Genomic DNA, 21705 nt, shown 5'->3' with positions numbered 1-21705 from the left:
TATCTAATGTAGAAATTATACTTTTCTAGCTGTGACAATGATCTGTAGGTATCTCCTAGCTATACCAGTGCTTTTACAACAGTGTACCAGGAGACGATCTTAGGCAACATTAAGAACAGGGCCTTTCAATCACATTTTCAAAAAATCAATTAAGGTCAATCCATTGTAAAATCCACTCTTTATTAGTTTGTATGAAACCTGGCCTATTAAAACTCAAAATTGTACATCTTTCTCAAGTTAATCTTCTTCATCTTTTCCCACTTCTGTGATATTCTCCGTACAGCATGGTCCTGCAACTCCTCCCCAGTTGAACCTTTACCTTGAAAATCTTTTTATTTTATCCATTCATCTCCACTTTGGATTTTCTAGCTTTTTCTTTCCCTTGTACTTCGGTTTCCATCCCTCTTTCCCCAAATTTTCATTGCCCCTCTTTATCACAAATATATATAACTTCAACTTACTTTTTTCTTGTACTTTCTTAGATGTCTCTCCCAGTTTTGTTGTACCTCTGATTGCCTCATTTTTTTTATTCTGTTTTGTATTCCCCACATTCGTCTCAACATTCTCATTTCTCTACAGTTACAAATTACAAAATATACCCGAGTCAAGATCTGAATTGTTAGTGAAATCATCGGGCATCTTGGTGACTGGGTTACATGTTTTGGGAATGTATCTTGTTCAGATATTATTGTACTAAAATCTTTGATCATTTATTGGTTTTGAATCACAGTAATCATAATTCCTGTAACAGCTCTGTCTGAGATAACTCTTACTGGTACACTGCTTAATAAACAATTTATTACTTTAAAAAAAATAAAAGATTAAGAAACCTTTATAATAACCTCAGCCTCCAGAGGCTTTCCAGATATGCAAGTTCTTTATCACTGAAATGTATGTAGAAATAAATGTCCATACATATTTCTATTGGACATTTTAATAAGTCTGTGGCTTTTTGGACTTTCCTAGTGTGGTCTGCTCTGTTTCTAGTGATTTCAGTGCATTGCTGTCTGGTAGTTGCATTTATATTTAGATTGTCATAGCACACCAGGGTTTATTGTGACCAGATTACCATCTTCCTGTGAATTTTAAGATAATTTTATTTAGAAGACACCTCTGCCACCAGCCTATTCTTCCCTATTCCCCATCCTCACTATCAATAATGGAAAGGAAATAAACAGAAACCAACTAGCATTGTTCTGGTTTGGATTGTTCCGTTTGTCCCAACTTTTGGATTTATTAATAGATAAATTGAATTACTTTGCCTGTTTCCCGTGGATCTAGTTTATGATAAAGAAGTGTTGAGCTCATGGTTTGTTTGTACAGCTGCCTGTAAAAGCACACACAGCCCAGTATAAATGCAAGCATATGTTGCTGTTTCACAATCTTCACAATTATACTAGTGATAATTAAGTGAAAGTAAAACTTACTGCAACAGGATGCAGTAATCTATCTCTTGCAAGTTTTTCTTGGAGCAGACATTGTTATCTACTGTATAAGCAATTTCTGAAGTACTAATTTGTTTTAAACTGGCATAAATATAGTTCTTAGTTTCCATGGTTACATTATTAGAATTACACAGAAAGCAGAGAACTGCTTTTTTTTAACTTAATTGTTTGAAAACATGTGCCAAGTCAGTTTTACATATCTGTAATCTGCTCTATAAAATTAGAAGAATTAAGTGAAAATAAAACTCATTAGTCACAACAATCCATCTCAGTAAGATTTTGGGGAGAATGAGCTTTGTGTATATAATATGAAGTTTTGTGTAGTGAATATAATGTTCTTTATTGCTATGTTTACAACAATAAGCAAAGTCTGGTGTGTATAACTTGCATTTACAAGGCTGAATGAAAGCAAATGCTATGCCATTAGTACAGTGCACTGTATTTTAATTGTGCAGTTTGTAATTGTATGTTCTCAACTATAATGTTAAATGATGCTTCCTATTCTCCTGCTACCAGGAGAGCACTTACAGAAAAAAACAATTGTTGGACTGAGGTAAATAAATAAAATCTAAAATTAAAATAAAAACACAACCCATAAGTTAAAAAGTAGCGGCATATTAAAGTGGTGCTTCATGCCACTTAAAATACTCCATCTTGCTTTGAAAAAGATCATTTATTCATTCATTTTAGATTCTGTCAACTTTCATAAGTAAAACTATTAGGAATAGTATTTTTCATTTGCTTATAATCAATCTAAACACATACATTAGTTTCTTATTTTATTTAGCACTGATATATTTAGGGTTACTAATTCTTGGGCAATAAGAAAGAAACAATAAAACAAAAAGATGTCAAAAGTGGATAGCCCTAAAATTCAACTTAATCTTGTCACTTTGAATTGAAATCTGTAATTGTTGTTTAATATTTACTCATTTTTTTCAAAATTTTGTAATGTTCAGACCTGAAATAGTATATAATTATATGCATCATGCTTTCATATTCTTTGTGGTCAGGTCATGTTTACTTGTAACTTTCTAGTACTCTGTTTTTTTCCTTGATCATAGTGCATCATTTACCTCTCTTTTAACTAACAGGTTTCCTTTATGCTCTTTTGAATAGCTATCATAAAATGCGTCTTCACAGAGGGTCCTGATTATCTTCAAAGTGTCACTTTGTTATTAATCTTAAAAGGGTGGTAATTAGAACTTTAGTCCCAATGATGGGTTCTTCTCGTGTAAAGGTCAAGTCATGTTGCCATGGCAGATTGTCCTTGTTAGAGATAATCTGACTTGAGAATTCCTTGTGAGGTGTTAACTTGGGTGGCCTAGCTTAATTGTGGAAGAGATCAAGTGTCAATATTTTCACATCAGACATAAATGACTCTATCTCACTGTTCCTGAGGAGACCGAAGTATAATTTGCAATATACAATTATTCTTACCGCTCTTAACCTGGAACATCACACCACCAATTGCATTCATCTGACATAACAGATGAAGGCTGAGTGGAGGGTGATTGGCTGAAGAATTAGCATGTCTGAAACGTTTGTCATTCTCGACTGCATGAAAGCAGATGCTATGGCAGAGTTTTAGATATGAGTAGAGGGTGATGGAGGCATTTTTGAAGTTAAATTGTCATAAGTAAGCTAATTGGAAAAGAGGCTTGTGTCCTTTATCATTAACTCATTTGTAGTATATGAGACATCTTTGAAGTTACTTTTCTTGTGTTAGTGCTATTTGGGGTCTTGCACTTTTTATCCGAGATGCTTTTGCCATGTGTCATCCCAGCTCCCCAGCCACTGAATTGATCACTAATTTTGTATTTTCTTTTTTTTTTTATACTGTACATGAATAGTGGAAGCACTAGGGTGATACTGTATGCTGGTTGAGGAACTGGACTGGAATCCTCACTCAGTGTTGCAGGTGTAATTCCCACTGGGTCTCTTTGACTAAGCCAGTTAAGAAATGTTATCCTACACAATAAATGTATAGAACTTTGAAACAGTGTTAATCATCAAAGGTGTTAGAAAAATAATTCGATGATGGCTGAAAACCATTACTGTTTCCACCTGGATGTTTCATCCCTATACCTCTCTGGAGGCCATGTTAAAGTGGCACATAACTCACACTTGACCAAACATCTGGCCGCTCTAATTTTTCCTGAATTTGATAAATTGAGTCATCTAGGGAAGCAATTTGACAAGCATGTAAGCAAGCATAGATATATCAGTTCCTAGGGTAAAATGGAGAACTTTGTTTAACAGAGCCTGCAATAATATGCTATTTTCCTTATCCCTTTCAAAGACTTTTCATTGTAATAGAAACAGATAGTGAGAGTGAAGCTGGGGTATTTGTGATATGCACATGATTTAACTGCACACTATGCTCTCTTCAGCTAAATATAATAATACAGTAGTTTTTCCTTTTAATAAAATATGGACAAGCCACCTGATTGAATATTTAGGCAGTTTTTTGTTTTTTGTTTTTTTTTGTAAATGTGCCAAGGTTCAGAAAGAAGTCCTCTATGGTTGGGTCGATTACAAGCCTAGTAAATAAAAACACAGGAGAAACATATACAGAAGGTAAGTCTGAGTTTTTCTTTCTATAAACACTAATTGTCATTCTGGTCGAGCAGGACTACTGTGGCATATGTGAAACTTTTCTACTACCACACAATGTATACACATGTTTGTGTTTAGGAACAGGACACCATTTTTCACGGTTTGTCACACCAAGTCTTCATTCATTGCACCATTCTTTGACTGGTTTTGGGGAAAACATTTGAATATTAATTTATACCAACAATATAAAGGATAAAAAGGCTACATTTCCTCTGTTGAGCACAGGGGTTTGTGTTTTGTATAAGCTAATGTCGCATTACATGACTTCTTGTTGTTGGGCATTCAGATTTCCCCCCACAGTCGCTGACCTCGTTGCCAGTCCATGTCAATTTAAACTTTTGAAAATCGCTACCTATTTCACACTTAATCAACTGGCCATTGTGACAGCCATTAGCGTACAGCCTGACAGAACTGGCACTGTGTAAGGGGATAATAGCTGTGGCTACTTCAGCAGCTATCCTGGTCCTTTATTTCTTTTTTCCATTTTGTTATGATATGTAAAACACAGGACATCAGACAGATGAGCCTCTCCTCTGTTTGTGAGGACCAAAGCCCTTGTATTGACTGGTGAAGCGAAAGTAGCGCTGTACGAAAGATTTAGCTGGTACAGCAAGTGTAGCCCCAGTCTCTGCACTAATTTTCTTTTTTCCATTCTGTTTTAATACATAAATAAGAGACATCAGACAGATGAGCTTCTCTTCTCTTTGCGAAGTTCAAAACTCCTATGTTTCTTATTTTTCGTCGCTGCCTTCTATACATTCCATTTCCGGATGAGCCTTCATTGGTTGTCAGCTCCCCTGCACACACACAACCCACCCCTCCAACTATAGACATAATCAAACCTTTCTGATTTTATCATAGTGAGTCACATTATGCGATCAGCTTCATGGGAGTGTGCCCTAAAAAAAAAGGCTACCACTGAAAATTGCTGGAAAGGACATTTAATGTAACATAGGCTTTAATTGTCAGTTATGATGTTATTGTTTTCATGTAAGAAAATGACCTGTGGTTTTTATTTTGCTTTATATTTTTGTATATTACTTTATTTAGAATATACTTTATCAGCATGACATGAGCATCCACACCACATGCACCTAATGATAAGCCTGTTTGGGCCCAGCTAGTACTTGGATGGAAGACCATCTTGGAAAAACGTGGGTTGCTGCTGGAAGAGGTGTCGGCAAGGCCAGCAGGGGGTGCTTACCCTGTGGTCTGAATGTGGATAACAATGCCCCAGTGCAGTGACAAGGACACTGTGCTGTAGAAATGAAGCTGTCTTTCAGATGACACGTAAAACCGAGGTCCTGACTCTCTGTGGTCATAAAAAAAAATCCATGGGCATCCTTTGTAAAGAGCAGGGTGTATACCGATGCCCTGGCTAAATTGCCCACCATTGTCTAGTCATTCTGGCCCCCAAATCATTCCCTGTATCGAATTGGCTATCTCTGTCACCACTTCCCTACCTAATAGCTCATGTGTGGTGAGCGTACTGGTACAAATGGCCACCGTCCGTCACATCATCCAGATGGATGCTACACATTACTGGTACTTGAATTGGCTCCCCACTCATTATGAAAAGTGCTTTGAGTAGAGAAAAGCACTATATAAATGTAAAAAAAATATTATTTTACAGTATTGTGATGGAGTGGCACCCAGTCCAGGATGGCCTTCATTTAAATATGGTTTATATATATATAATTATATAAAATATATATATATATCATACATACATACAGTCATATGAAAAAGTTTGGGAACCCCTCTCAGCCTGCATAATAATTTACTCTCCTTTCAACAAAAAAAGATAACAGTGGTATGTCTTTCATTTTCTAGGAATATCTGAGTACTGGGGTGTTTTCCAAACAAAGATTTTTAGTGAAGCAGTATTTAGTTGTATGAAATTAAATCAAATCTGAAAACTGGCTGTGTACAAATGTGGGTCCTCTTGTAATTTTGCTGATTTGAATGCCTGTCACTGCTCAATGCTGATTACTTACAACACCAAATTGGTTGGATGAGCTTGTTACGCCTTGAACTTCATAAACAGTTGTGTCCAATCATGAGATATAAAGGTATTTAAGGTGGTCAATTGCAAGTTGTGCTTCCCTTTGACTCTCCTCTGAAGAGTGACAGCATGGGATCCTCAAAGCAGCTCTCAAAAGATCTGAAAACAAAGATTGTTGAGTCTCATGGTTTAGGGGAAGGCTACAGAAAGATATCTCAGAGGTTTAAACTGTCAGTTTCAACTGTAAGGAATGGAATCAGGAAATGGAAGGCCACAGGCACAGTTGCTGTTAAACCCAGCATGTCTGGCAGGCCAAGAAAAATACAGGAGCGGTATATGCGCAGGATTGTGAGAATGGTTACAGACAACCCACAGATCACCTCCAAAGACCTGCAAGAACATCTTGCTGCAGATGGTGTATCTGTACATCATTCTTTGTACAAATTGCGCTGAATTGTAGAACATCTGTATGGCAGGGTGATGAGAAAGGAGCCCTTTCTGCACTCACGTCACAAACAGAGTTGCTTGTTGTGTGCAAATGCACATTTAGACAAGCCAGACTCATTTTAGAACAAAGTGCTTTGGATAGATGAGTTATTTGGTCATGACAAAAAGTGCTTTGCATGGCGGAAGAAGAACACCGCATTCCAAGAAAAACACCTGCTACCTACTGTCAAATTTGGTGGAGGTTCCATCATGCTGTGCGGCTGTGTGGCTACTTCAGGGACTGGGGCTCTTGTTAAAGTCGAGGGTCGGATGAGTTGAACCCAATATCAACAAATTCTTCAGAATAATGTTCAAGCATCAGTCACAAAGTTCAAGTTACGCAGGGGTTGGATATTCCAACAAGACAATGACCCAAAACACAGTTCGAAATCTACAAAGGCATTCATGCAGAGGGAGAAGTACAATGTTCTGGAATGGCCGTCACAGTCCCCTGACTTGAATATCATTGAAAATCTTTGGGATGATTTGAAGCAGGTTGTCCATGCTCGGCAGCAATCAAATTTAACTGAACTGGAGAGATTTTGTATGGAAGAATGGTCAAAAATACCTCCATCCAGAATCCAGACACTCATCAAAAGCTATCGGAAGCGTCTAGAGGCTGTTATATTTGCAAAAGGAGGCTCAACTAAGTATTGATGTTAATATCTCTGTTGGGGTGCCCAAATTTATGCACCTGTCTAATTTTGTTATGATGCATATTTTCTGTTAATCCAATAAACTTAATGTCACTGATGAAATACTACTGTTTCCATAAGGCATGTCATATATTAAAAGGAAGTTGCTACTTTGAAAGCTCAGCCAATGATAAAGAAAAATCCAAAGAATTAGAGGGGTTCCCAAACTTTTTCATATGACTGTATGTGTGTGTGTGTGTGTGTGTATATATGTATGTTTATATATATATATATATGTATGTATGTATATATATGTGTGTGTGTATATATGTATGTATATATATGTATGTGTGTGTGTATATGTATATATGTATATTACAGTACTGTGCAAACGTTTTAGGCAGGTGTGAAAAAATGCTGTAAACAAAGAATGCTTTCAAAAATATAAATAATGATTGTTTATTGTTATCAATTTACAAAATGCAAAGTGAGCGAACAAAAGAAAAATCTAAATCAAATTACTATTTGGTGTTACTACCTTTTGCCTTCAAACCAGCATCAATTCTTATAGGTACACTTGCACAAAGTCAGGGATTTTGTAGGATTCTAGTCAGGTGTCTGATCAACCAATTCTACCAAACAGGTGCTAATGATCATCAATGTCACACGTAGGTTGAAACACAGTCATTAACTGAAACAGAAACAGCTGTGTAGGAGGATTAAAACTGGGTGAGGAACAGCCAAACTCTGCTACCAAGGTGAGGTTGTGGAAGACAGTTTCATGTCATGGCAAAATTGAGCACAGCAACAAGACACAAGGTAGTTCTACTGCATCAGCAAGGTCTCTCCCAGACAAAGATTTCAAAGCAGACTGGGGTTTCAAGATGTGCTGTTCAAGCTCTTTTGAAGAAGCACAAAGAAACGGGCAACGTTGAGGATCGTAGACGCAGTGGTCGGCCAAGGAAACTTAGTGCAGCAGATGAAAGACACATCAAGCTTATTACCCTTCAAAATCTTAAGTTGTCCAGCAGTGCCATCAGCTCAGAATTGGCAGAAACCAGTGGGACCCAGGTACACCCAACTACTGTCCGGAGAAGTCTGGCTAGAAGTGGTCTTCATGGAAGAGTTGCAGCCAAAAAGCCATACCTCTGATGTGGAAACAAGGCCAAGCGACTCAAGTATGCACGAAAACATAGGAACTGGGGTACAGAAAAATGGCAGCAGGTGCTCTGGACTGATGAGTCAAAATTTGAAATATTCGGCTGTAGCAGAAGGCAGTTTGTTCGTCGAAGGGCTGGAGAGCAGTACAATAATGAGTGTCTGCAGGCAACAGTGAAGCACGGTGGAGGTTCCTTGAACGTTTGGGGCTGCATTTCTGCAAATGGAGTTGGAGATTTGGTCAGGATTAATGGTGTTGTCAATGCTGAGAAATACAGGCAGATACTTATCCATCATGTAGTACCATCAGGGAGGTGTATGATTGGCCCCAAATTTATTCTGCAGCAGGACAACAACCCCAAACATACAGCCAAAGTCATTAAGTACTATCTTCAGCGTAAAGAATAACAAGAAGTCCTGGAAGGGCCCTGATCTCAACATCATCAAGTGTGTCTGGGATTATGTGAAGAGACAGGAGGATGTGAGGAGGCCTACATCCACAGAAGATCTGTGGTTAGTTCTCCAAGATGTTTGGAACAACCACCAGCCGAGTTCCTTCAGAAACTGTGTGCAAGTGTACCTAGAAGAATTGATGCTGTTTTGAAGGCAAAGGGTGGTCACACCAAATAATGATTTGATTTAGATTTCTCTTTTGTTCATTCACTGCATTTTGTTGATTGAAAATAAATGATTAACACTTAACACTTCCATTTTTGAAAGCATTCTTTGTTTACAGCATTTTTTCACACCTGCCTAAAACTTTTGCACAGTACTGTGTATATATGTATATATAATATATACAGTGGTGTGAAAAACTATTTGCCCCCTTCCTGATTTCTTATTCTTTTGCATGTTTGTCACACAAAATGTTTCTGATCATCAAACACATTTAACCATTAGTCAAATATAACACAAGTAAACACAAAATGCAGTTTGTAAATGGTGGTTTTTATTATTTAGGGAGAAAAAAAAATCCAAACCTACATGGCCCTGTGTGAAAAAGTAATTGCCCCCTGAACCTAATAACTGGTTGGGCCACCCTTAGCAGCAATAACTGCAATCAAGCGTTTGCGATAACTTGCAATGAGTCTTTTACAGTGCTCTGGAGGAATTTTGGCCCACTCATCTTTGCAAAATTGTTGTAATTCAGCTTTATTTGAGGGTTTTCTAGCATGAACCACCTTTTTAAGGTCATGCCATAGCATCTCAATTGGATTCAGGTCAGGACTTTGACTAGGCCACTCCAAAGTCTTCATTTTGTTTTTCTTCAGCCATTCAGAGGTGGATTTGCTGGTGTGTTTTGGGTCATTGTCCTGTTGCAGCACCCAAGATCGCTTCAGCTTGAGTTGACGAACAGATGGCCGGACATTCTCCTTCAGGATTTTTTGGTAGACAGTAGAATTCATGGTTCCATCTATCACAGCAAGCCTTCCAGGTCCTGAAGCAGCAAAACAACCCCAGACCATCACACTACCACCACCATATTTTACTGTTGGTATGATGTTCTTTTTCTGAAATGCTGTGTTCCTTTTACGCCAGATGTAACGGGACATTTGCCTTCCAAAAAGTTCAACTTTTGTCTCATCAGTCCACAAGGTATTTTCCCAAACGTCTTGGCAATCATTGAGATGTTTCTTAGCAAAATTGAGACGAGCCCTAATGTTCTTTTTGCTTAACAGTGGTTTGCGTCTTGGAAATCTGCTATGCAGGCCGTTTTTGCCCAGTCTCTTTCTTATGGTGGAGTCGTGAACACTGACCTTAATTGAGGCAAGTGAGGCCTGCAGTTCTTTAGACGTTGTCCTGGGGTCTTTTGTGACCTCTCGGATGAGTCGTCTCTGCGCTCTTGGGGTAATTTTGGTCGGCCCGGCCACTCCTGGGAAGGTTCACCACTGTTCCATGTTTTTGCCATTTGTGGATAATGGCTCTCACTGTGGTTCGCTGGAGTCCCAAAGCTTTAGAAATGGCTTTATAACCTTTACCAGACTGATAGATCTCAATTACTTCTGTTCTCATTTGTTCCTGAATTTCTTTGGATCTTGGCATGATGTCTAACTTTTGAGGTGCTTTTGGTCTACTTCTCTGTGTCAGGCAGCTCCTATTTAAGTGATTTCTTGATTGAAACAGGTGTGGCAGTAATCAGGCCTGGGGGTGGCTACGGAAATTGAACTCAGGTGTGATACACCACAGTTAGGTTATTTTTTAACAAGGGGACAATTACTTTTTCACACAGGGCCATGTAGGTTTGGATTTTTTTTCTCCCTAAATAATAAACACCATCATTTAAAAACTGCATTTTGTGTTTACTTGTGTTATATTTGACTAATGGTTAAATGTGTTTGATGATCAGAAACATTTTGTGTGACAAACATGCAAAAGAATAAGAAATCAGGAAGGGGGCAAATAGTTTTTCACACCACTGTATATATATATATATATATATATATATATATATATATATATATGCACACATTGTTCACCCTGTCCGTTAAGAGTATCTTGTGAAAACTATTGAACCCATTTCTACAAAAGTTTGCAGTTATTTATGCTTTGGCCTTAATTAGAATATAGGGTAATAAAATCATGTTGTCTAAGTATAAGTGACTAGAAGAAGGTATAAGCTGAGACAATCTCACTAAAAGTTTCCATTTTAGCTGGAACTTTGTGCTTTTTAACCTCAAATTCTCCTGACTTGCACCAACATTTAAAAAAATGTATAACACCTTTGCTTTCCTTAAGCCTTGGTGTTGCATTGTCTTCAAATAATAATCATTCTTATAAAGTATTCTTTTACTGACATTGTTTCTAAAAAAAATAATTTAGTATAAGAGTGTATTACTGGACACAAAAACAAATTATAACTCTTGATGATGTTGATTACCAGTAACTTGTCCCTAATGCTGACAGTAGAGATGAGCAATCGGTACATAATTTTTAAAAACTGGTAAATACAAACTTTTACATTTTTTTTTCCAAGTGTTGTCCAGCTAAATAATAAAAATATTTAGGCCTAAGTCTAGCAAGTTATAGGCTGGTTTGCACCACAGGCAGATTAACTGAAATAATTGTAAAAGACAAGATGAAGAACCAGCTTCTATTACAAGTTAGACAAACTATTATTACTAGCCTGTACCATTGGCACAAAGCAAGATGTCTCCATGGTTTCATACTGGCCTCACTAAGCTCTGACTCTACCATCTCCATACCTTAGTTTGTTAACTGAAGACATTTTTTATCTCGATTTGATGATTCCTTACCCATTGTAGCCACACCTTCCTATTTTTTTTAGCTGATAAGAGTGGAAACCAACTTTGTCTTAAGTTGCTATGGCCTTTCTGTTGCAAGGTCCCATTCAGAGAATTAGCAGTTATACCTAATAAAGTGGTGACTGACTTTACAGAGCTCATGCTGTAGTATGCAAATTTCTCCAAACCAGACACCCATCCCACTGAGTTTTTGCATGTAAGTAGACATAGAGTTAAGTGTCTTAGTCTCATTGTACTTCTAAATTTCCATATATGTTTATCTATTTTCCCCTGTAAAGGCTGAAAACATAATTTTATCTTTATTAAACTTCCACTTACTTTGCAATTGAGAACAGCACAATGAACACCTACAGTATGTGTAATATTCTGTGTTTTAACTGTTAAGAATTGTCAGAGGTAATTTATTACAGCAAATGCTAAAAGTGCAAATACTTACATGTTTTTGTTATCACAGAGGAACTGCATGCTGAAGTTTGCTATGCTGAATGTTTGCTTCAGAGAGCAGCACTTACTTTTCTACAGGTAAGAGTTGCAAACTGTGCACAGTAACAGCAGCTTGTAGTTTTAAGTTAATAATTCTGTGTTCTTAAAATTTCTTAAGGATGAAAATATGGTGAGCTTTATCAAGGGTGGAATTAAAGTGCGTAACAGTTACATGATATACAAGTAAGTATGAGTTAATCATAATTACATTGATTTAAAGTGTAATGGTATGGGGGATGGATCAGTGAAATAGGAAATTAAAATTGTAATGCAAGAGACACCAGAGTGGAACAGAAAAACAAAGGGAATGTGATTATTTGAGAGAGAGCATTTTGAAAACACACTTATTGTGTGATTTTGAAGATAACCTGTTTCTATTAATTCTGTGGCTCTTTGTTTTCTCCCTTGTTTTACTGTTTAATGCATACTGCCAGGAAAGGTGGCATTTTATCTGGATAAAGTATAATACTGTTTGTTTTACTGGTCCGTAAAATGTGCATTATAACAAAATCCTTAAGATAATAAAATAAAAAAAGTAAAAAAAAAAAAAAAAGTGTACAGTATAGTTTTAGAGCTTCAGATCAAAACTTTTACAAAGTAACTCTGCCATTAACTTAAATTGACCTAATGGTATGTGGCAAACCATTAGTGCATAATGAATAAATCATGCAATTTAAAAACTTTTTTTATACTTTAAGAAACTTTACCAGTACAGTTTTTTAAAGACTAAGCAAGCAGGACTAAAGCTAATATGTTTGTAGAAAACTGCTTGTCATTAGTATAACCGGGATGCAAATGTAATGTAAAACACAGTGACCTTTGGTTTCCTGTCTATTGTTTTTTCTTATTAAGACATCGTCATTCATAATCTTGTGCTGTTTTGTTTGTTTGTTTGTTTGTTTTTTTTTGTTTGTTTTTTTTTTCCTCCAGGGAACTCCATAATTTTTTTCAGTTCCAGAATTTCCAACAAGGAGCTAGCCACATACACTTGCAAGGAGGGGTGTCATTGGGGATTGGGGCTTTTAATTTGGTATGTCTTTTTCTAAATCAAAGAAAAACTAATTACATAAATTAAAAGTACTTAATTTAAGTGCTTTATTAGTGTTACACAAGTAGTTTAAAAACATCTACATAAAGCATTAAGATGCAGAGAAAAAAGTAAACTGTTCCTTGCAAATTGTGTGTGCATGTGTGTATTTGAGATACATGTTTGTGTACTGTATGCATTATATATGTTGTAAATAGAACATGTATGTATATTATGATGGTGCCAAAAAAGAGATAGATGGTAAGTTTTTCAATGTTTGACTGAGACAACAGATAAAGATAGCTGATTGCTGCCATTATTTTCTTAAATATACGGTGATCCTGATGTGATTGCAAATTAATTGCAGCTGGTGAAATTGAATGGATTAGACTGTATTGGTGGCTAAATCAAAAAATGAGCATACCTTATCTTGAATGAACTGAATAGTCTCCTTTCATTTGTCAAGTATCTTGCTCAAAAGGTATATCACAATAATGTATGTTGTAACGAGTAATGAAAAGGGCATAGGAACAGTTTTTAGGATGTATATAGTTTAAGTTGTATCTGCATACACTTTTCAACTTTAGCATAGCCCTTAAGAAAAACTGAACAGGTGTGAGTTTTGAAAAATAGGTGGACCAAAATCCTTTTGAAAGAACCCTCTGCTCAAATTCACTGCACATTTTCCAATGTCTAACCAGATGTGTGCCACATTTTCACTCTTTCCTGAAATTAGCTATGCATGGCACCCAAGCATCCATTTGAAATATTTAGGTATATTAAAATATAGTAATATCACTGTCCTGCATGTAGGCTAAGCTAGAGTCTGTGGAAGCTTTGTTTTTCTTCTTCTTGTGTTTTCATGGTGAGAATTCAGTTCAGTTAAATTTATTTTTATCTAGTGTATTAATTTTTTATTCATAAATCAGTTAAATATTTTGTTCAGGTTTATTAAGTATGCCTGCCCCTCAAGTGTAATTGACTGTTCAGCCCGTTGACAGAATTGTTCTGAATGTGCACACAAAGCAGATAGGAAGTTATTAATTGTGTGTGTGTGTGTACTTTTTTGTTTGTGAGAGTGTGTGTACTTGTGGCTTTATATTTGATGTAGTAGTGTGTTTTAGACATTCCAGCATGAACTGTATCAGGAAAAGTTACGCTAGTGGAGTTTTTCACTCATTCTGTATATCCAGAATTTGCCATCTCTGATAAACATGAATCCTATAGTAAGAAACTAACCTTTAAAGAAATGGGACATTGGAGTAAGACTTGAGGGGAGCACCAGGCATGCTACAGTTGATCAGCTAACAACCAAGTACAGATGGAGTGCTGAAAGAGGAACATCAGAATGCATAACCCAATGGGTTTGCCTTTTAATGTCAGCAATAAAAACATTAGTAATTAAGCAAGTAGGCTAAAGAACACAAACACGGCACTGGAAGATATGTCTGTCTAGTCTGAAATTTTCAGTTTCTGTCGATATATCCTGATGAAAGGACAATAATATTGCAAAAGCCTTTTGAAGTAATGTATTAATCCTGCCAGGACTGATGCAAACTTGTTTTGATAGTGCAATAGTATGGAGCTTGTTTTATAGTGCAAATTAAGCTTCTTGATACAGAAACCACAAAAAGGCAAACCAGAACTCACGAGTGCTTCACAAAATTGTCATCAAAAGACATTTTCTTTTTTGAAGAGTCTTCTTTTATTTTTTTTTTTAGGTAAAGAACAGAGTGGAATAGTAGGACAGAAACCAAACCATGGTAAAACTACCCAAAAGAACCATAATACATCTAGCCTGTCATGATAGTTTACAATTCATTTACCTCTCTGAGGCAGTTGTGTATGCAAATATACTTTTCTACCAGAAAGGCTAGGAAAGTTGTGTAACAGTGTCCAGGTAGTATAAATTCATCTTAATGCAGTGGATTGCCAAGTCATCAGTTCTCAGTCAGATTGATGAAGTGAAATGGAATGGGCTATTTTGGAGTGAAGAACAATCACTGGCTACTGTGCTAATATTAGATCTGACATGAGCTTGCATTACTGTGCCACACAATGTTGAGTCCATGACCTGATGAATTCAAACTGTTGCAAGAATGAATGAAAGGCTATTTGCTTATGTAAGTGTAATAAAGTGGCTGTTCACTGTGTATTTTAAAATAGGTTGTTTTTTAAATCGGGATTTGATTAATTTCTGCCTCTTGGTTACGGTATACACGATAATTTTGACTAAGTTTATTAATTAAATGCTGTTCTTACATTTTGTTTTCGTCACTTTCAGACCCTGTCTCTTTTTCCTCCTCGAATATTAAAGCTTCTAGAGTTTGCTGGATTTTCTGGGAGTAAGGTATAGTAACATTGCCTGCTTTAATAATCGATAGTTCTGCATTTTTAAGCATGGTCTTTATTGAAAGAAAAACAAACAGTTATTGATTGTTTATTACTACTCTCAAAAGGGCAGTACTGTATCAGTATTCACCAACTGGAATTTTGTGAGCAAGTAATTAAACGAAATCAATGATATGGTGACTTTCGTTCTGTCCAAGATGAACTGCACATAGCCTACTGTATGTTAACCTCCAATGATATTTTGTCTATTTTTTGCTATGGCAAGTTTTTCTCTTACACTGACCAAGTGTGTTCCTTTTCATCATCATTTGAGAAGAGCTAATGACTGGCTGGCTGTGAATATCTCCCACTAGATTATTTTGATAAGAGTTGTTGAGACTCTCTAACACTGTAGTTTTAATTTTAAATTATTTTCTTTATTGTAAAATTTACTCTGAATACAAAAGAAAGCATCCAAATACATACTTACATGGGAGGGTACAATCAATTGACTGAAAAGTGCTGTTTTTCTGACAGTTTACAGTAAAAATATCGTCAGAAGATTCCTAAGTTGGTCATGCAGTGTGGTTGATTATTTTGTGCTGTCTTTTATGCAGGAATATGGTCTGTCTCAACTACATGAAGGAGCCAGCTCCATAAACCTGCGTTCCTTGTTGTGCACCATGCTCCTGCTCTGCTATTACACTTACATCACCTTCATTCTTGGTATGGAAACATTTTTTCCAAGCATATTGTGTATATATTCCTCATACAGCTCGAATGTCAAGTAGATGAAGTTAGGATATAAAGCCCTGAATTGTGATTAGAGATGAACAGAACAAGTTTCTTTTTGTGAAATTTCCTGTAAAATTATTTTTGCATGAGGTTTCGCAATTGGGAAACATAAAATTAACTGCAATGAGGATTGTGGGTTTTAAGTTTTTGGGGTGATAAAGAAGTAATATTGCTCCATAAGGGTTATTCTGCAGCCAAAACTGCTATCTCCTTCCTTAGCTGCCATCCAGTGCCACCCCAGTCTTTCATGACTCCTTCCATCTGACTCCAGGCAGTCTCATCTGCCTTGTGCACTGCTTGCCTGCACATTCGTACTGCCACCTCTGCGTTGCATTTGGGGTCAGAGGCAATAGTATCTGTGCTCACTTTCCCCACATTTGTAAGCCGATCCAAGCCAGGAACATTCTGGCAGCTCACTGGTGGCAATTTACCCTGGCCCAGGGAATTTAGCAGCAGAGAAGCACCACCAAAGTACTTGCAGGTTAAGTACTCTCTAGCTGAGGTCCCCTTTCAACACTGTACACCGCAATAAATGTTGCCGTACTTTTGCACAAAATTGAAAGAGATAGCAGGTAAGATGATAATATTTATGCTAATTGAATGAATTTCACTTATTGTGAAACACTGTTTCATTGTGAATTTTTTGCTAAGCAAAACTCCCAAGTTTCACTGTGAATCCAGATATGTGCTAGTCACTGGGCTCATAACAGTGTGTTGTGTGCGAAAGGATAGTTAGTCAAAGTTCGGAGATGTGCCAGGCCAGTCTTTCAGATTTTTATACTACCAATTCTAAAAGAATTTGATAGGGTGCTGCCTACTTATTCCGAGGTCAATTTCCGTAAATAGCACAGGCTTGCTTGGCTGCTGACATGATTGATCCAAGTGCGTTTTTTAAAATTTCATCATATGCTACCAGTTTTATCTGTTTATTTTTAATTTTTTTCTTTTTTGCAGGGACAGGGGAGGATGACACATTAGAGGCAGAGAATCTAATCAAGCCCTACTTGAGCCATTATCCCAAAGTAAGCTAATACAGGAAGAACATCGGATCTACCTTCACCTTGTTTTTTTTTTTTTTTTACACGAATCTATGTATTTTTCATATATGTGTTTATTATTTTGTTAAGAATTTTATAAAATAGCATTCCTGACTCATGAAAAAATGGCACCATGTGCCTGTATAATACGTATCTTATTGTGTTCACCTCAAATGTAATGTATACCGTAAATGGGGTCCTTGTGAAGATACTCACACATAGTTGCTAAAGCAATAAAATAAAACCCATCACTATGAAGTCCTGAACATGTCAAGTGGTGTTTAATAAGTGCCAGCAAAGGGTGGAGTTTTAATTTTACTTAACATGTGTAAAAATCTTATCTAGGAACAGCTGGTATCATTTTAAAGGTACTTCTATAGACTCATTGTATGCTGCATTACATATAACAAAATTCTGTGTTAAGTTGTAAAGGTTCTAAAGGTTTAATTATATAAGTATAGTAAAAACATTTATTTTATAAGGAGGCATACAACATGTTAAACCTTGAAAATATATTACTGAACGGTGTGTTACTCATCTGGTTTTATGATACAAACCATGTTAGAACCTAGGCTTTTTAGTGATACTGCTATAGTTAATGTGTACTGGAACATCTGAAAATATATAGCCATCTTTTTGCAATTTTTATTCAATCTGTATTTTTTTGATTAAATAGGAAAACTGAAAAGTTTATTATAAAGAAAACCAAGACATGTCCACATGCCTTTATTTTGACAAATTTAAAATAAAATAAAAAAAGGCCTGACTAGTAATCATGCCTGTGTTCTTTGGTATTCTACCTTTGTAGGGGGCCATATTCCTGTTCTTTTCTGGCAGACTGCAGGAAATTAAAGGTAACATTAATGAGGTAAGAAAAAATAGCCACAAAATGTTTGGTTCTGGGGCCATGGGAGTGATTATCTTAGAAATCTTTTTGTGTGTCTTTCTGATGTTACTTTTGCTCAGGGACATGAACTTTCTCAGTGCAGTTCAGTTAAGAGTTTTTATGTGCATAATTTAATAGGATCAGGTATTAGTTTAATTTGTTTTCAAGCCTGTTGAATCCTTGTGGCTCTGGGTAATAAAAAGACTAACCTTGACCACCACTATAGGTCCATTGTTATTGCTGCTCCTTTAATTACTTCATTCTGCCCTTTTGTTGAGTTGTACTAAGTAGAATTATTAAATACTGAAATTCTTACATCTGCTCTCTTTCTGTTCCATCGATTTTTCAGAACCCACATAATATAATTATAGGGCAATGATGAGCCAAACTTCAACCCAGCAATATTGTATGCAAGGCAATAACCATTATCGGATGGGGTGGAAGTACAATAAAATTACTTCCACTCCAAACCCCAGAAATAGTCACCTGTTATAGTTACATACTGTACATGTGTTTTGGATATGGAAGTAAAACCAGAATATACCCTAACGAAACATCCAGTAAATTATTGCAGACTTCACACAGATAGCAACTGAGCCAAGATGTGGATTAATCTGGCTGGAGTTGTTAGGCGGCCGAGCTTAGTGCTGCCATGCTACCCGTTGATCCCCTTTGTTTGTTGTTAATTGGATGGCTTTAAATTAAACCGAGAGATATAAACAGCAGTGAAAGAGCACACTGTTATTAAAATGTAATACGTGTAAAGTGTGTGTTTAGCAGGTGCTTAAAAAATGTTACGTATTTATATTTGTATTTTTGTCTGTGGTCAAAAAAAAGAATACAAGAGTTTAATCTTGTTTTAAAAAAAAAAAAAAAACACTATGGTATCCAATTTAATATAATTTGTAGCTAAATCCAGAGCCTTAAAAACTTTGCAGAATTAATGCAAGATATTTTTCATACCATAACTTTCAGAATTTTTATTCATAGCTTTAATCTATCAGTTTGTCATTTGAGTCATAACTTTGTGAGGGTTATTGGAAAATATATTTTCTATAAATGTATCTTTGGAAGGTTTTAAAGACTTAACAGTGTGAAAATAAAACCTCAGAAATTTTCTGTTCCAGAATAGCTCAAATAAATTACATCTGCCTGTGTCAGAAGCCAAGGACTTACTTCATGCCTAAAATGTTCCTAATTCTTTTACATTCCTCTTTCTGGCCTTCTTTTCTTCTGTGTTACTTTACTTTGTATCTTCTTTTCATCTCAAACCTTCTTTTCTACTTGCACGTTTTCATATCATTCTTATTTTCAGGGGTTTATCAATGGCTGTCTCTGCCATTCTTTAGCCTAAATGCCAAAATAGAAGAGACTCACGCTGGCCATATTCACATGCTGTATTCTCCATTTCCTTTATAATACACTTTATTGTGCTTCAGGGTATTTTAATGTTGTTCTTTCATTGTTACTTGTCAATACATTTATTTGGGTCTGGACTTGCCTTTGATTTTCTTATTTCTCTCTTTATTTAATATTTACTCATGGGAAATGCCTTTATTGCAGTGAATAAAAGAAATGTGAGACGTAAAAGTAAAACATTTTGAAAATAAAAAAAATGTAAATATCTTTTGTTGCCGGAAGACTAAGTCATGAGTTAAATAGTATAGCAAATGTTTGAAGTCGTTGGAGCCTGATATATAAAGTATTTGAGAATATACACAGTAAATACCTAGATATTTGGGAAGATAATCTGGATAAGGATTAAGGATTGGGAATAAAATAACCTGGTACATAAACAAATAAAAGATTTAATTTTTAGACCTCATCTGTGTAGTAATTGTTCCATAAGTAAAATATAATAAAACTAAAGTTATTGCTTAATAAAAGCTAGTTCTGACATTAAGGAAGGAGTTAATATCCTTATATTGTTGAACTGTTCAGAGGATCTAATTTATGCAGTAGAAAAAGAAAGTAATTAAGAATTTGGATTATGCTGTAAAGAGAGCATTGAAATTAAGTATGTGGTAGGACACACTTTAGCCATTATGACAGCAAACATATACCCCCCCCCCCCCCCTTCATTTACTGATAGTGTTTTATGTGTGCTTTCAAACCCTTTCATATTCATCCAGCAGGTGTTTCAGATTTGGTGGGTGTTCTGTTAAAACATACTCCTTGAATGTGAGGTGCATGTTTCTGGTTTTGCTCTCATGTTTGTTTTTCTCTGAGATGCAAAATTTTCAGTTGAATGAAAGCTTTCACTTCATTGCATTGTTATAAAGGACAGGATATTCTTTCAGATTGATGTGTACCTGCAGAGTGTTTGACCAAACAATGTTCACGTTTTAGAGGACTCCTTTTTATAATCTCTTTCATAGTGAGTCTTCTCACAAGATAGGTTACATTACCTTAAGCTTTACATGCGTTTGACAATTCAGATATATGAGCTTGCCTTTTTAACTGTTAATTGTTATTTTGGCAGACTTGTGCTTCTTTTATCATTTTTAGTTAGGTGGCCATTACCAGGTTACTGATTTCATGGTAAACACTGCTGCTAAATGTTAATCATTAATCTTTAATCTTTCAAATAGTGTTTAAATTATTTTGTCAGTTATTCCTTATGGTACGTTTTGGTATTAGAAGTGCTCAGAAATATGACTGCTGTCTCTTGCAGGCAATTGCCCGCTTTGAAGATGGCTGTGCTGCCCAGCAGGCCTGGAAGCAGTTCCATCACATGAGTTTCTGGGAGCTGATGTGGTGTTACAGCTTCAAGCAGAACTGGAGGATGGCCTACTTCTATGCAGATTTACTTAGCAAGGAGAGCCGATGGTCCAAGGTATTTTTATTAAGCAGTTTACTTTTAAATACTGCAGTATACAGAGGTAGCTATTGTTTCTTCGTGCCGGTAGCTGTAGTAGTTTCTCACTTGTCCACTTTCTGGTTTTTAGGCTATGTATGTGTATATGAAAGCAGCCTACTTAAGCATGTTGCCACCAAATGAAGCAAGACCTTTTGGAGAAGATGAGGTTGAACTCTTCAGGTAGGAAAACTGGATTGTAGAAAGGAATAAAATGATAAATACGTATTCTTCGGTCAGTAAATTATTATTTTGTAAAGTGTTTTTCAAATTGATCACTATCACAGCACATTTTATGAAGGAATTATTCAGTCTCTTTAATAAAATGCTTTTTAAAGTATGCACTATTGCATAAGCCCTAAGAAAACAACACTTAATTGTATGATCATCTTACACTAAAGCCCACTATAATGTAGCACTTCCATATAAATCTCAGTAGGAAAAACTCATGGAGGTGTCAACTAGTGTAATGTGGTGCTGCTCACCTGAATTGTCCTGGAAGGAAGCTTAGAGAGACTTTGACAAATGTTTACTAATCCTTGTTACTTGAGCAAGACATAACTCATGTCACAGTGTCAACCAATTACTGGAACAGTGTGCATTACATTCTGAATTTTACTGTCATCTTTAATTTTCTTCTAAAATTTTAAGAATTAATTGGATATAAATGTCTGTTTA

At 36.1% G+C, this 21705-nt stretch overlaps 1 protein-coding gene across 2 annotated transcripts in view; it reads left to right on the top strand.

Moving 5' to 3' along the window:
• Window positions 1-21705, top strand: part of zgc:158403 (tetratricopeptide repeat protein 39A) — a 50108-nt gene that overhangs the window by 19521 nt on the left and 8882 nt on the right. For both annotated transcript variants that reach the window (XM_028823905.2, XM_051920580.1), the window contains exons 4-13: window positions 3949-4025; window positions 12066-12133; window positions 12213-12277; window positions 13025-13124; window positions 15406-15471; window positions 16070-16178; window positions 17202-17269; window positions 18093-18152; window positions 20845-21006; window positions 21119-21210. In XM_028823905.2, coding sequence (XP_028679738.1) covers window positions 3949-4025; window positions 12066-12133; window positions 12213-12277; window positions 13025-13124; window positions 15406-15471; window positions 16070-16178; window positions 17202-17269; window positions 18093-18152; window positions 20845-21006; window positions 21119-21210 — 867 coding nt within the window. The remainder of the gene's footprint in view (window positions 1-3948; window positions 4026-12065; window positions 12134-12212; window positions 12278-13024; window positions 13125-15405; window positions 15472-16069; window positions 16179-17201; window positions 17270-18092; window positions 18153-20844; window positions 21007-21118; window positions 21211-21705) is intronic.

Source organism: Erpetoichthys calabaricus, chromosome 17, assembly GCF_900747795.2.
Source record: "Erpetoichthys calabaricus chromosome 17, fErpCal1.3, whole genome shotgun sequence".
In the NCBI taxonomy this organism is placed as follows: Eukaryota; Metazoa; Chordata; class Cladistia; order Polypteriformes; family Polypteridae; genus Erpetoichthys; species Erpetoichthys calabaricus.
The sequence above is the reverse complement of the archived record's forward strand: the minus strand, read 5'-3'. Positions and strand labels throughout refer to the sequence as shown.